Below are 16,370 nucleotides of genomic sequence, written 5' to 3'. Positions count from 1 at the left end.
CCCCTAGTGGCCACTCTCCTGGTGCACGTTTTTGTCACACTAAGACAGAGTACAGAAGGTGCTATGTTGTTTGCACATCTAAAGATGAGTTTTAGAAAGGAAAACTTAATGAAGCTGTCGAAACTTAAAAGCTTGTATTTATGTAAAATTAAACAGTGATGTGTGGTTATTGGTTTCTGGTCCATTATTTTCAGTGCCTGTTTGTATAATGATGTGACTGGTTTAACTGTTGTCTGGGAGGCTTGGCCCCATACAGTAATACAGTAAGATATATGAGAAAGAATCATTGCATGAAAGTACAGCAAGGCTGCCTTGACTGGTATGTGATGTCTTATGATTCTGAAACAGTTCAGATTCGTCCGGACGGTCTTGCAGAGTTTATTAATGTGTTTTTTGAAGTTAAGTTGTGAATCTAAGACAACCCCTAATATGATCATGTTCAGGGTAAACGATGTAAACCTCTAAGTCTCAGAGAACACGGTTCCTGTTGCCTCCACTCGACTTTAAAGAACCGAATGTGTGTGTGTGTGTGTGTGTGTGTCGTTCCCTTGACAACATGCTTGGGAGAAAACGCTCCATAAATCTGATGAATCACCAAAACCTCATCCCTGAGGGCTGCTCCTCCCTGTGGATTGTAGACTAAGATCTGTTGTCGGTGACTCAAAGAGAGACCCGTCACACAGCTGGTGATTGTTCTCTCAGCTGTGGCACGGCCGTACGTTCACATTAAAAACCCTTTTGTTTATTATCCAAGAAGGTATTGGATTGAGTAAATTGTTCAATATTCAGCAATTTTGGGGGAAATCTGGGACCGTGGATGTCCAGCTTGGTTGAACTAGAACGCTTCTTTTTCGGGGGGTTCATCCTGAGCCGATGTGAGGTCAAAGGTCAGGGATGTCGTATGTGTACTTATTGTAAAGGCTAACTTGTAATTCGGGGCTATAAAAAATAAACTGAATTGAATGAAATCTCTTCAGTCAACAACTCTTTTTCTCACCTCCCTTTCTTCTCATCTCCCCCTTTGTTTGTTTGCTAAAGAGCTGCATGCGTACGGGGCAGTCTGGGATGACTAAGCGTATTCTGCCAGGTGGCGTTGTGTGTGTGTGTGTGTGTGTGTGTGTGTGTGCGCATGCGGGTCTTTCTTTCAGGGTTTTTTTTTTTCAGTGAACTCATTTCCTTAACAGGTTGAGCAGTTTTTTTTGGCGTCTGAAGAAGTGTTTATTATACACAACCAGGGTTCTGGAACCGGTGTTTTTCAGCGTTGCATAATGGTGAGGAAATAGTGAAACCATGACACCGGAATATATTTGTCCATAAGTCATGAATATGTTGACTGCATACGTGTGCGGAGCTCGTTGTGTGCTGCGTGACTCCACAGGTGCATGTGCATTTATTTACTTATATTCACATGGGACTGTAAGCATGTGTGTCTGTGTGTGTCTGTGTGTGTGTGTGTATGTGTGGTTATGTCAACAACAATATTTAGTAACTAGTTTACAGCAACACTGTAACTTTATTTTATGTTTCTAACCTTGTGCATCACTTTGTGGATGATATGTCATTTTTTATTCTCTTAAAAAAACAAACAGAATCTAATTCATTCTTATAAATAATGCGAGATATGTACACGGTAAAACAAAGACAAAAAGAATGTGCATTAAAATAAAGAACACATTTTAAAAGAGTCCTAAAGGTCCAAAGAGCCCATTTGAAAGAATACATCATATTTAACGGTTACTTACAGTATTACTGATACATCACTAAATAAATAAGCTGTAATGGATATTAGTGCCAACATTTTATCATATATTGGCTTTTAATACAAAAATATCATATCATCATTTACTTTTCAATCAAAGATTGACAGATTTTGACTTATTTCAGGCTTATTATTACATTAAAAAAACGTTAAATAGGAACATTAAAGTATAAAAACTGAACTCTTATTGGCTTGTGAAGTGAGTGCTGGCAGCCAGCCAATGAGAATGAAGACGTTGCGCAATAGATGGAGCTCATAAGGATGCAGCGGTTTGTTTCAAATATTAAGTTCATACATACCCGGTATCTCCTATGAGGAAGTAACGATTATGCACATAAGTCATTAAACTCACATCCAGGTAGATGATCGGGATGGGGGAGGAGCCTATGAGCACAGTGTGTGTGGGTAATGAACGACAGAGGTCAGGAGGTCAGTTCTTCATGAACTGGGTTGAGGTGGGTTCGGTCTGAGGAATTTCTCCGGAAGGTGTGAGTCACACAAGTTTTATTTATGGCTATATTTTCATGAAGAAATGCATCTTCGGTTTCTCGGTGAGATTTGGGTCGAGGAAGGCGGGACTTCATCGACTCACGGATAAATATATTGTAATCTCTCCTCTGCTCTCTAGGCTCGCCCTGCTCAGGGGGCTAACTGCTGAGCATGCTGGGTAAAGTGCCACCAACTACGAGTAGCCTCAACCTGGTGAACCCCGAGGGGTCCGACGCCGACGACCACGACGGCATCACGATGGCCGACCTTGTGGAGAGCCTGGATACCAGGGAGCTGGAAATGGGGGAGGCCGAGGACAACGACTACGACGGAAACCTGGGTGTGTGTGTGTGTGTGTGTGTGTTTCCTGTCTGTCTCGAGTCGTGTCACCCGACAATAAAACAACACCTTAAAGGGAATATTACGACAACTCAAGGGTCAATGATTCCAGATGATGCATAATCCTCAAGAGATTCAGCTTCCAGGACATTGGACTTGATTCATCAAGCGAGAGCAGAATGTAGATGACCAAATATGCCCAAAGTATTTGGGATATGATTGCCTCCTGGGACATGTAGGAACACCAGGCTAAAGGGGAAAGGCTCAACTGTCAGTGTGGAAAATTGACTACAACGAATATGAGAATGGATATTTCCCTTTGACATAGTTTAGCTCTCACAAACTTCACCGGAGCCGGAACCAGAAACATTTGACCTCACACTGCAAAGTAAAAAGTATCGAACAAAGGCCGAGTGATGCGTCCTGATGCTAAGAAGCCTGAACAACTCCTACGTGATGAAGAGAAGGAGAAGAAGAAAGTAGGAGAATGAAGAAGATAAAAAAATAAGTAGGAGAAAGAAGAAGATAAAAAAATAAGTAGGAGAACGAAGAAGAAGGAGAACGAAGAAGAAAGTAGGAGAAGAAGAAGAAAGTAGGAGAAAGAAGGAGGAAGAAGGAGAACGAAGAAGAAAAAGAAAGTAGGAGAAAGAAGAAGTAGGAGAATGAAGAAGAAAGTAGGAGAAAGAAGAAGGAGAAAGAAGAAGTAGGAGAATGAAGAAGAAAGTAGGAGAAAGAAGAAGAAGAAGGTAGAAGTAGGAGAACGAAGAAGAAAGTAGGAGATGAAGGTAGAAGAAGTAGGAGAATGAAGAAGAAGTAGAAGAATGAAGAAGAAGAAGAAAGTAGGAGAATGAAGAAGAAGAATAGCAACAGCTACTAATCTCTTCTCCCTCTCTCTCTCTCTCCCTCTCCCTCTCTCCCTCTCCCTCTCTCTCCCCCCCTCCTCTCTCCCTCTCCCCCTCCCTCTCTCTCTCTCCCCCTCCCTCTCTCTCCCCCCTCTCTCTCTCTCTTCTCCCTCTCCTCTCCTCTCCTCTCCCTCTCCTTTCCTCTCCTCTCCTCTCTCTCCCCTCTCTCTCTCCCTCTCTCCTCTCCCTCTCCCTCCCTCTCTCTCTCTCCTCTCTCTCCTCTCTCCCTCTCCTCTCTCCCCCTCTCCTCTCTCCCCCCCTCTCTCTCCCTCTCCTCTCTCTCTCTCCCCTCCTCTCTCTCTCTCTCTCTCTCTCCCTCCCTCTCTCTCTCTCTCTCTCCCTCTCTCTCTCCCCTCCCTCTCTCTCTCTCTCTCCCTCTCTCTCCCCCCTCCCTCTCTCCCTCTCCCTCTCCCTCTCCCCTCCCTCTCTCTCTCCCTCTCTCTCTCCCCCTCTCTCTCTCTCCCTCCCTCCCTCCCCCAGGTGACTGCCGCATCCCGTTCTCGGCGGTCTACTCCACGGTGGGCTTCAAGGAGTCCGGCTGCCGGGTCTACCTCCCCATGGTTCCCATCACGGCCCGCATCCTGGAGGTGGAGCGCTTCACCGCGGCCCAGGACCGCTTCAACGTGTCGCACCAGAGGAGCGTCAACAAGGTGCCGCACGCAACGACGGGGTCCCTTTCTTCGCTTGTTTTGGTTTGCGTGGAAAACATTGTGTGTGTGTGTGTGTGTGTGTGTGTGTGTGTAGTCTCTGCCCGCGGTGTTTAAGATCGAGCTGAAGCACGGGGAGTTCACCTGGGTGGTGAAGAGGAAGGAGAAACACTTCATGGAGCTGCACCGAGAGCTGAGGACCTACAAGACCTTCATGAGGATACCACTGCCGTCACGCAGGTACACACACACGCACACACACACACACACACACACACACACACAGGTGTACACTCCCACACAGGCGTGCGTTGACCTTGTGGAGAACCGCCTTGGGTGAGTTTCCACAATGTTACTTTTTGAACAGCAGGAATGATACACACACACATACACACGCGCACACACACATGTTGCATATAGGGAAGTACAACGATTTGCTTTCTTGCGAGTTGGATGAGGAAATCATCGGTTAGCTAAGCGTAGCATAAATAGTGGACACGAGGGTAAAGCGCCTGCCACCGATTTTACACATTAAATCTCTTTTTTGTTCATGTTTGTTGTAATTAAGGGCAGTTGCCAGGCAACCAAGATGACATGCTCCGGGCACTTAATTGCCCCACAAACGTGTCATTTTGACATTTCGTTGGTCAGAGCCCTGCTATTTATGCGAAGCTAAGCGACATTCTGCCTGTTAATGCACAGACCCCCCCCCCCCCACACACACACACACACACACACACACCTCTCTCTCTTTCTCTCTGGGTTGATGCACACACCTGAAAGAAAAGGAATGTAGCCCTTGACTGTTAACAGGGTTTACTTGTGCTCGACTCCGTGATCTTGACTTAATGTCTTTATATTGGATATTGGATTTTCACAATTGCTTTGGGAGTGGTGTTTATTTTAAAAAACAATTGTTTTGCCTCCTGCCTCTTTCAAGTGAAATACAAAGTGCATCTCAGCGTTCTGTGTTCACACTACAGTGACTCAACCTGAGCAACCTGTCCTTCATTCAAGCTTTTACATTTTGACTGTTCAAACACACGCGACTGACACTGTTCTACAATTTTTTAAATATTTTCTGACAGCTTATAGATCAACGGTGGGACAGAAAGAGACGTTAAGCCCCAAAAGCTGTTTGAGCTTCAAGCTTCATTCACACTTTAAAGCTCAAAGTCTGGAAGTACCATCCTTATAAAAGCTTTGACTTCTTCCCCCTAATTAATACCTCAAATTCCCTCCTTTTTCTACTTCTTCTGCTTCCTCACAGCCACACGGTGAGGAGGAGGACGGTGAGGAAGAGCGAGGTCCGGGAGATGCCCTCCCTGCCGAGGGGGGGAGGGGACGAGCTGGTGCGCGACGAGCAGGTCTCCAGCCGGAGGGTATGTCGCAACACCTGCCCGCATGCAACACCCTATCCCTGTTTTACTTGTGTATGTATTTTTAGGAAAACATTCACACTTGTGTCATCTTAACCCGTACGGCACTCTCTGGTTGCCATGACACTTACCTCCTTGTATCCTCTAAAAGGCCCTCTCTGAATCTCTGTGTGTCTCTGTGTGTGTGTGTGTGTGTGTGTGTGTGTGCATGCATATGTGTTCACGTGCGTTGGATTTTTGTCATAAAAATACTCACAGTGGCCAAAATGTATAGTGTGTGTGTTCCCACAGAGACAATTAGAAGACTATTTGAACAAGCTGCTGAAGATGGCCATGTACCGCAAATATCACCACACTGTGAGTAATCATGCAAAGCACCGCAAACCACGACTCTACCGCACAATAATAATAAGTTACACAGCATTATGAATGACTACTTCATGTCGGCCGCCACAGATACCTGGTAGGCGACGTACAAGTAGATATGAATACGATTAACGAGTAATGTGCCTTCTGGCGGCACGTTGAGGGTCAAGGTGTTTAACCGCAGCTCTGCTAGGCGTCTCTTTATGTGGACACGCTCAATAAACTGAGAAGGAAAAAAAAGGTCTTCGAGCTTGTTTAAATACTGTGTCAACAGAACAAAAAATATAGAAAAAAGGATGCAATTAAATGACATTAACTTAACGTATCGACTCAGTGGATTTTATTTAATGTAATACAATATTATTCTATATAATATGGAAAAAAAGAAAGACTGAAAAGGTATAGGTAGAAGCAAAAATGCGTGTGGGCTACTCCTATCCTAAATTATTATTAGCAAATAAATGAGATAATAAATATGAAAAGAAGAATAAATTCAATATATATATATTATGGCTGTCAATCGATTAAAAAAAATTAACTAATTAATCACACATTTTGAAATTCATTAATCGCGATTAATCGCGATTAAAAGTTTTTTTCCCTTCTTTTTAAAGACCAAACTTCACACAGAGCTGTGTTTTCAAAGAGGCTCCTACCTATAAAGTGCCAGCGAGGTATTTAATATTGTGGATGATAAATTGTTTCTTCAGTGAAACATCCAGATTAGTAAAAAAAAAGAAGTATATAGAGACCCCATTGGTCCTGTCATCTTTAACATTGAACAGCAGCAGAACCAGTGGCCTTGGTAACTGACTGACATTCACATATGTCACGTTCACCCTCTGGAGGCTGGGGGCATTTTATACATTTTACAAAAAAAATGTAAATTCACCTTTTAAAGGCGTTTGCATGTGACACATCCCCACGTGTTATACATCAAACATTCCAGAACAATCTCAGCTCTATTCAATGAGGCTCATTGTCCTCGCGCCGTGTTCTCTGCTCTCTGACTGACAGGCTGCTATAGAGCCTCACCTGTGAGGTGGGAGGTCCTTTGTGATTTACTGAGTGTTCATTGGTTGTTTTTTTCGCTAAATGTTGACAGACAAACGGATTGACAAATCACGTTGAAGGTTTCGTGTGACGAGTTCTTTCCGCGCCGCGTCACCCGACACGTCGCCCCTTCGTTCCTCTTTGTCTCAGAGGGGGAGACGGGAGGAAGGAGGAGCAGGAGGAAACCCGACTGATTCATCCACGAGTTAAACTGATTTCTGCTCCTTATTTTCGCGGATAAATAATTGTTTTAAAAACGGAAACAGTGTTAAACCGTACTGCCGCGGTTTGACACTCAGAGGAGTGCAACAACTTCAACGAACACCGGAAGTCAACAAAGTTGCGTTAATTGCGTTAAAATATTTTAGTGCGTTAACGCGGCCAAATTAATCGCATAGATTAACGCGTTAACGCTGACAGCCCTAATATATATATATTATTTTTTCTTTTTCTTTTTTTCAATCATAATAATAAATTGTATATATTATCTTTTTCTTTTTCTTTATTTCAATCACACTTATGAACCTCAAAAATAGTTTTATAAATAATCCTTTTGAAAACCAAAAATGAGTTGACCATTCTTCCATCCATTTTAACGTTGTTCCATAATTGAACTCCTACAATAGAAATACATCCTTTTTTAATCCCTTTGTTTTAGCTTTTTGTACAGTTAACTAAACAAACATCTCTCCGATCCTATTTACACTCATGTATTGATCAACCTTTGCACACAGTCTGGCGGTGACTTTGCTTTAGCTCTGGACTTTGTCTGTATTATTTTATAATAAACCAAATTAGGTGACGATGCAGTACGAGGGTATCTTTTCCGTACAGGCTAACACTTTCTGCCTATTGTGTGCTGCCATAATACCACTATAGGACTCATACTGACGCATTAATATAATAATAATAATATCTGAGCGACGGCATCCAGCTGCCTGTGGACCGGTATCAGTGTGTCTCTGGGTTCTCTTTCCTCAGATGGAGTTCATCGACATCAGCCAGCTGTCTTTCATCCACGACCTGGGGCCCAAAGGGCTGTGAGTGTTCTCTCTTTCTTTTTATATCTTTCATCCCATCTGTAAAAACAGTTTTGACACCAGGTGGACAAACAAACACCCAACAGGTCCCCACAGGGTGAAGCACATGAGCTGAACATCTAGAAGATCACCGGGTTACTTTCTGGCCTCGCATGTTATGTTTTATACTCTCCTGACATCTTGTTTTGAAAATATTTGACTTTATTCCTTTTTGTTGTCGTCTCTTCCAGAGAAGGGATGATCTATAAGCGCTCGGGAGGACATCGGATCCCCGGCATTAACTGCTGTGGCCACAACCAGGCCTGCTACCGCTGGTCCAAACGGTGCGTGTGCAAAAGATATCGCCATGAAACATCTACAGTTGATTACTTTCATTAAGACGGATACTGGCTGGAAAATTAAAGATACATTTTCTGGAAATATATATATTTTTTTCGATTTGCAAATGAGGCCTTTGATATCAAATATGTGCTAATGTGCAATATTATATATATATATATATATATATATATATATATATATTCAAAGCCCGATTAATGCAATATTTTATTCCTAATAAACATCTCGAAAATATTTTTTTTAAATCGTAAATATATTTTATACATGCATACATTTCCAAAATGAACACAACATCTGCACATTGGATAAAGCCATGTTCAAAATTCGTATTTTCCGTTTGCTTGACATATTAAAGTCAAAGGGTTTTACATTTTCACATTAACATTTTAGTATTACTCCATGAATACAAGACAAAATATATATTTTAGACATGTTTATTAGGAATAAAATGTTTTATGAATTGGGCTTTGAATGATTTATAAATAAACCATTTTGTATAAACCTTACACGAATAAATAAAACTGCTAATTCTGGTGCATTTTTGTGTAACTCAAGTGTATGAGAAAAAAACTGGTTTAGAAAAAAGGCCCATAAAGATATATATACATTTTTTCTCTACAGACGCAAAAGTTAAATCATATTTACTATTATATATCGCTATGGAGCTTCCCAAGTGAATTACTTATGAGTTTTATTTTGTCTTACAATTTGACTAAAATTCTGTGTTTGAATTAACAAATTTATCTAATGTTAATTGTTGGTGTATTGAAGAGAAATCTACAGGTACAAAATACACAAAGTGCAGTAAAATGAACACTGCAAATATGTATTTTAGATGTTTTATTTACACTAGAAAGGGCATGCTTTGGAGCCGGAGTCTCAAAATGTACCAGTGGATGAAAAATATGTTGTATTGAGTATCTTTATATTGACTTTCTTTCTAATTAACACGGGGAACCCCTTTATATTATATAAAGGATAAAACACACTATTTTAAAAAAAAACTTTTGTATTTCTCTGTTTAAATTGAAAGCATGTCTTAAGTGTCGTGTGATGTACTTAAGTGCTATGTACCAAATAAATGAAGCATTCTATACAAGCTATAATAAGGATTAATATATAATAATATAATTATATATAAGTGCTAACTACTGCCTGATCATTTATTTAGTTCTTCCCGGCTGCATTGGCACACGCCCGCCTCTCTCTCTCTCTCTCTCTCTCTCTTTCTTCGCCCAGTTTGCCTGTTCGTTCCTCTTTTCATCTCAGCCAAATTATTACATGAGCAGTTTTCTATTGTTGTTTTTTTCTGAAGACAAACGCACAAAAACAAAATCCCACACGTTTGAAACGCGCGGCTCATCCTACCACATCCCCACGGCCACTTACTTCCTACTCCCTTCTTCCTTTTGAAAGAAAATGTCTCACGGCAATAAATCGAGATCTGCAGAATTGATGATGACTGTGTGTGTGTGTGTGTGTGTGTGTTTTGCAGCTGGCTGGTGGTGAAGGACTCGTGCCTGCTGTACATGAAGCCGGACTCGGGGGCCATCTCCTTTGTCCTCCTGCTGGATAAAGAGTTCAGCATCAAGATGGACTCCAAGGACACGGAGACCAAACACGGAGTCCGGATCGACAGCCTCTCCAGGTTAGAGAGTTATATGTGTGTGTGTGTGTGGGTGTGTGTTCAGCTGAACATGTTCATGTTTATAGCAGAAAGAGCTAGAACCAAAGGGCTAGAACCAAAGAGTTGGAACTAAATAGTTAGAATCAAAGAGCTAGAACCAAAGAGTTAGAACTAAAGAGTTAGAATCAAAGGGCTAGTACCAAAGAGTTAGAACTAAAGAGTTAGAACCAAAGAGTTAGAATCAAAGGGCTAGTACAAAAGAGTTAGAACCAAAGAGTTAGAACTAAAGAGTTAGAATCAAAGGGCTAGTACCAAAGAGTTAGAACCAAAGAGTTAGAACTAAAGAGTTAGAACCAAAGAGTTAGAACCAAAGAGTTAGAATCAAAGGGCTAGTACCAAAGAGCTAGAACCAAAGAGTTAGAACAAAAGAGTTAGAATCAAAGGGCTAGAACCAAAGAGTTAGAACCAAAGAGTGAGAATCAAAGGGCTAGAACCAAAGAGTTAGATCCAAAGAGTTTGAACCAAATAGTTAGAATCAAAGGGCTAGTACCAAAGAGTTAGAACCAAAGAGTTAGAATCAAAGGGCTAGAACCAAAGAGTTAGAACCAAAGAGTTGGAATCAAAGGGCTAGTACCAAAGAGCTAGAATCAAAGGGCTAGTACCAAAGAGTTAGAACCAAAGAGTTAGAATCAAAGGGCTAGTACCAAAGAGTTAGAGCCAAAGAGCAAGAACCAAAGAGTTAGAACCAAAGAGTTAGAACCAAAGCGCTTGAACCAAATAGTTAGAACCAAATAGTTAGAACCAAATAGTTAGAACCAAATAGCATGGCACGGAGGCTCAGTGGTTAGCACTGTCGCCTCACAGCAAGAAGGCCCTGGGTTTGAGTCCCGGTCGTCCCGGTCGTCCCGGTCCTTTCTGTGTGGAGTTTGCGTGTTCTCCTCGTGTCTGCGTAGGTTTACTCCGGGTTCTCCGGTTTCCCCCACCATCATAAAGACATGCACCGCGTCGTATGGATGTGAATGAATGTTGGTGGTGGGGGAGGGGCTGTAGGCGCTGATTGGCTGCCACGCTTCCGTCAGTCTGCCCCAGGGCAGCTGTGGCTACTGATGTAGCTTACCACCACCGGGATGACTGTGTGTGTGTATGACTACTGGACTCTGGACTCTGTAAAGCGACTTCGGGTACTTAGAGAAGCGCTATATAAGATTTAGGATTATTATTATAAATAGTTAGAATCAAAGAGCTATTACACTGATACGCAGTGTATTTGCAGTGTTTACCCTCCCGGTGTATTTCGGAGGCTAATGTTATTTTAACGGCAGTTGAAATTAAAGATCCTCCCTCAAGACTCTCACACGGTGAAATAATGCCCCCCCCCCCCACCCCCCTACACACACACACTTGCCCTCGATAATTTTGCACTCAGTCATCGATTTGCTTGTTGATGAAAACATAGAAACATTTCTTTGTGTCCATTTGTCGTTTGCAATGAATTAATAATTTAAGATGCCTAAAACCGAGCAAACTTACTCTAGCAATCTCAACCAGTGTTCCAAAAAGAAAAGAGCCCCAGTAACACCACCCCCCCCCCCCCCCCCCCCCGGCAGGACGCTGGTGTTCAAGTGCAGCAGCTTCAGACACGCCCGCTGGTGGGGTCAGAGCGTGGAGAGCTTCGTGAGGAGTCACGGGAAGGCGTTCCTCCGAGACCACCGCTGCGGGTCGTTTGCTCAGGAGCAGGAGAACATCCCCTCCAAATGGTAACGGACCTTTTGTTACCCAGAATGCACCTTGTTTTACACTGACTCGTGTGGTGGCCGACATTTAGCTTTTAAAAAGATTACTCATGTGGCTTTTCAGCTCTACACTAGAATAAAAGAATATGATTAAAGAATTCCGTTTGGTAGATTTAAACAGAAATAACCATAATAATAACACACTACTTTTTTTAAATGACTTACAAGGTCAAATATCTTTATAATTGCTCACTGACTTTTATTTTATTTTCCTTTTATTTTGCAGTGATCCTCGAGCATTAGAAATGCCACAGTTGTAATGCATTATAATCACTGTTACATAACATTTAGGTGTGATTACAAGTTACACTAAGTTGCCATTGTTTGCTGTATAAGTAACAAAGACATTTGTTATTCTTGTGGGAACAACACACATTATGAAATTTATTTTATTTTTCTTGAAGTAAATAATTACAATTTATAATCACATTATAATAAATCATAACTGTGATTACAATGTATTAAAAGAAAAGTTTATAACGTATTTCTAACTATTGTAAAAAAATCAGTCATTGAGTGACCAGGAACATCAACAATCACTCACAGTCACATTTTAGTGTTGTTTAATGTTCTTTACTTATTTATTATACATTTCACTGTGTGATTACACGTGTATTATACTTGTTTTGATCTTGTTTTCCTACTGATGTCTCCCGTTGAGGCATCATATAATTCTTTATCATAATATGATATAATAATGTGTATTCAGAGTGCTCATGACTGTGATTATGACTAGAAGCTCATTTGTGTTTATGATGTATTACAAATGTTGCCCTCATTTTTTTCCCGTTACTATGGAAATGTTCTAGAGGACTACGCAGTCAACTCTTATTTAGTTTGGCTGCTTCGCCATCTTTCAGGCTTTTTATTTATTTATATATATATATATATATATTTATTTTCATTCTCTCCCCCTCAGTTGGCAGACTCTGCGATACTGAATCACCCGTGTGATAATGATGTCGTTACGTCGGCTTCATACTCTGAAAAAGTGCAGTTACGTCCATTTGCCACCAGGTGCTCCGAGAGTCTCACGTGTTTTTCTCCTCTCTGCAGGTACGTGAACGGGAAGACGTACATGGAGGACGTGGCGGATGCTCTGGAGGAGGCCAAAGAGGAAATCTTCATCACGGACTGGTGGTGAGTTTCGATGCATCCGTCACGTTTCGGCTCCAAACCGGACATGCATAATATTTAATCTATGAGTCTTTTTATTTTTGTATTATTATTCATGGACTCAACCCAAGAACATTTAATTCTGGCTCGATTTGAGCTGCTCGCCTTCCCAACTGTGTGTCCGGCTGTGTGTCCTAAAAAAAAGAAAAGCAATGTCACTACAAAAATGAAATGAACCGATAATTTATTCTTAATTAATAATCCACAAACTTTTCATCAAGTGTCACCCGTCGAGAATAATTGCCGTAAATGGATTATTTGTGAAGCGACTATCCTTTTATTTCACTTAATTGTCGCAGAGAAGAAAGGGGGTTTGATTGAACCCCCCCCCCCCCCAAAAAAAATTTATAATAAAAAGGACTGGAGAGAATACATGACTGCTTGAAGTTGCATTTATTTAATATCCACCATTCACGAGGCTGTTAATGTGCTTAACTCTCTTTCTATTTATTTAAAGTCCTGTTTTCAAACACGGTCGGTTGTGCAAACTTTGACGTCATTATCAAATAAACTATTACATTCCTGTCTGATGTGATTGGTTCAGCTCCGATCCTCAACTGAATGTCGTGTTAGTCGTGCAGTACGGGTAACCATGGCGATACACCTTTCCTGAAAGTGGTTTCTCGACCTTTTCCTGGCGCGTTGCCGTGTAATTAGTTTGTAAACAGCGCTTTGTTGTCGGATGTCGATTCTCCCCAAAAAGAATGAGCCGACAACTTGACCCTCTGCCCCCCCCCCCCCACCCCAGTTACAAATTGCATTATGTAATACTACCCACAAGTCCTAGCGCTCTCCGATAGGCAACACAGTGGCACACGCCCAGAATAGAAAGACCCTGACAGAATCTGATCTGTTTACACTTCCGCCACGCCCTCCATTGTCTCCCACCGTCCCTCATTCATTAACTTTCAGGGTTAAGTTCCTCCTGTGAGAACTGATTATGTAACCTTGATATAAAGTTAGTCTAATATCAATTACCAGCTCGCTTTGGCACAGTAATGAGACTTTTCCTTTTTAATAAAGTTTTATGGTGTTTTCAATAGTATTCCAATAGTAACTCTGTATTAGATCAACTTACTGATCTCACTCTTGGTTTTTAATTTATATTCAATAACTAAAACAAATCCACTTACAGTTGAACAAGTATAATACAACAAGGAATAATAACAACGGTGTCAGTAGAGACAAACGGTGTTTCTATTTCTATTAGAAAACACCATAAAACATTCGTAAAAAGGCAAAGAAGGAAAGGAAAAGTCTCTTTACTGTGCATAAGTGAGCTGGTTATTGATATTAGATTGACAACTTTATATCAAGGAACATCAGATGATGCAATGTGATCATCACAAAGACATGTGTTCATCATGTGTATGTAAACCTGCACATACAACAACATCAACAACAACAACAACAAGACGCCCAACAGGCCAACAAATTCATCGATCAAATCAAGCTAATACATGAACTAATTTAAAGGCTCAAGTCAGGCTTATTAAAACACAGAAATAACGAATAAATATATTTTACTGGAGAGAAAAAGGAGGGACTCAAAAAAAAGGGAAATTGGATCAATAAATAATATGTGCTAATAAAATGGAGACATTCAAAATAATACGTTTCATCAATTTAAATATAGACTACACACACACACACTACACATACACTGGGCTCTGCCTCGTCACCTCCGTTAACAAAGCCAGACTTGGTGAAGTCGGGATTGTCCTTAATCTTCTGGCCGAGTGTCTTCTTCTGCCTATCGGAGCTTATAAAACAACCGACTGACACATGACTGCCACCAAGTGGTGGGAGACTGTATTGTAATGTAGCGTCTCTTGGCTAACAGGAATATCGCTGGTGTCTTTAATGATAACCAATGCGGTCCCGCAGGTGCAAAACTTCAAGTTGTTTACGGCCCTCATGGTTAAGAATCACTGCTCTACATCATCCTATGCACCAACCTTTTTCATCAAAAAATTGTCTTTCTTTTTAGGTGGAGGAATTATCTATTTACTTTAAATGTTGTACTTTGTCATTTTTTTCTTTTCCTAACTTACTGTGTCATTTTCTGTTTAATTTTTAATGTAGTATGCGCTGCATGTTCTCTTGCATTGTGAAAATATTTGGAAAATAAAATAGAAAAAGAAAAAAAAAATCACTGCTCTAAAAAGAGAATATGGCTGTTCATCAGGTAACGGAGGTGCATTGACTTTCCCTCTACCTGTGTGTGTACTTGTGTTTCTCTCCACCAGGCTGAGTCCAGAGATCTTCCTCAAGAGACCCGTGGTGGAAGGGAACAGGTGGAGGCTCGACTGCATCCTGAAACGCAAAGCAGTAAGTAGGCACTCGTCTCCCAACATTATAGGGGAGTAATAACCAACAATAGACTCTGTGTTCATTGTTCTACCTCTCTCTCTCTCTCTCTCTCTCTTTCTCCAGCAACAGGGGGTGCGTATCTTTGTGATGTTGTACAAGGAGGTGGAGCTTGCCCTGGGCATCAACTCGGGCTACACCAAGCGGACCCTCTCACGCCTGCACCCCAACATCAAGGTAACCAAAGCATTGTGGGTCGTGAACAACGACACGTTGGACCTTCGTCTGACCACATGCGTGACGCATCTCTCAAGGTGATGCGCCATCCCGACCACGTCTCCTCCGCCGTCTACCTGTGGGCGCATCACGAGAAGATCGTGGTCGTCGACCAATCGGTGGCCTTCGTGGGCGGGATCGACCTGGCGTACGGTCGCTGGGACGACCGGGAGCACCGGCTGACGGACGTCGGCAGCGTGACGCGCTCCGTGGCCCTCGAGCAGGTCGGGATGCGTTCAATGACTAAACGAAAAGGGGAAACTCTTTTTTTTCCCCAGGTCTGAAATAGTCATTGAAAGAAAAAAAAGTCAATCCCAAAAGTGTTGAGACTCTGTCATGGAGACGTCTGCCACTATGAGTGTCACACACCGCAGCCTCCAAAATCACCAAGCAACCACTTCGACACACCCACTATTTCCCCCCCCCCCTGCTCTCCCAGGCCGGCGCCACTAGCGCCCCGTCCAGCAAAGGCGCGACCTTCGTCGACGGCGTCTCCGAGAGCAACGGCCGGGGGACGCCGCCCGGCGACCCGGCCGACTTGCCCAGGCTGAAGGGGATCGGACGCAGCCACAAGGCTCGCTTCAGCCTGTACCGACACCTGCACAAGCACACGCTGCAGCACGCCGACAGCGTGAGCAGCGTCGACAGCGCAGGTGAGAGGACACCTGCGGATCTGGGGTGAAGAACACGGCAGTGCATATAATCCGTATCATCGGACTCTGTAAAGCGACTTCGGGTGTCTTGAGAAGCGCTATATGAAATAAATGATTATTATTATCGTGTGTGTGTGTGTGTGTGTGTGTGTGTGTGTGTGTGTGTGTGTGTGTGTGTGTGTGTGTGTGTGTGTGTGTGTGTGTGTGTGTGTGTGTGTGTGT

General features: G+C 42.2%; 1 protein-coding gene across 4 annotated transcripts in view; it reads left to right on the top strand.

Annotated features, from left to right (window-relative positions):
- pld1a (phospholipase D1a) overlaps positions 1–16,370 on the top strand; it is a 35,498-nt gene that overhangs the window by 12,224 nt on the left and 6,904 nt on the right. For all 4 annotated transcript variants that reach the window (XM_056425685.1, XM_056425686.1, XM_056425684.1 and 1 more), the window contains exons 2-15: positions 2,388–2,588; positions 3,970–4,139; positions 4,234–4,376; positions 5,407–5,518; positions 5,807–5,872; positions 7,916–7,974; positions 8,205–8,297; positions 9,809–9,961; positions 11,548–11,697; positions 12,790–12,873; positions 15,159–15,240; positions 15,346–15,456; positions 15,534–15,719; positions 15,935–16,148. In XM_056425685.1, coding sequence (XP_056281660.1) covers positions 2,420–2,588; positions 3,970–4,139; positions 4,234–4,376; positions 5,407–5,518; positions 5,807–5,872; positions 7,916–7,974; positions 8,205–8,297; positions 9,809–9,961; positions 11,548–11,697; positions 12,790–12,873; positions 15,159–15,240; positions 15,346–15,456; positions 15,534–15,719; positions 15,935–16,148 — 1,792 coding nt within the window. In that variant the 5' untranslated portion in view covers positions 2,388–2,419. The remainder of the gene's footprint in view (positions 1–2,387; positions 2,589–3,969; positions 4,140–4,233; positions 4,377–5,406; positions 5,519–5,806; positions 5,873–7,915; positions 7,975–8,204; positions 8,298–9,808; positions 9,962–11,547; positions 11,698–12,789; positions 12,874–15,158; positions 15,241–15,345; positions 15,457–15,533; positions 15,720–15,934; positions 16,149–16,370) is intronic.

The sequence above is a fragment of the Pseudoliparis swirei genome, chromosome 11, assembly GCF_029220125.1.
Source record: "Pseudoliparis swirei isolate HS2019 ecotype Mariana Trench chromosome 11, NWPU_hadal_v1, whole genome shotgun sequence".
NCBI lineage: Eukaryota > Metazoa > Chordata > Actinopteri > Perciformes > Liparidae > Pseudoliparis > Pseudoliparis swirei.
Note: the sequence above shows the minus strand (reverse complement) of the source record. Positions and strands in the feature narration are given on the sequence as shown.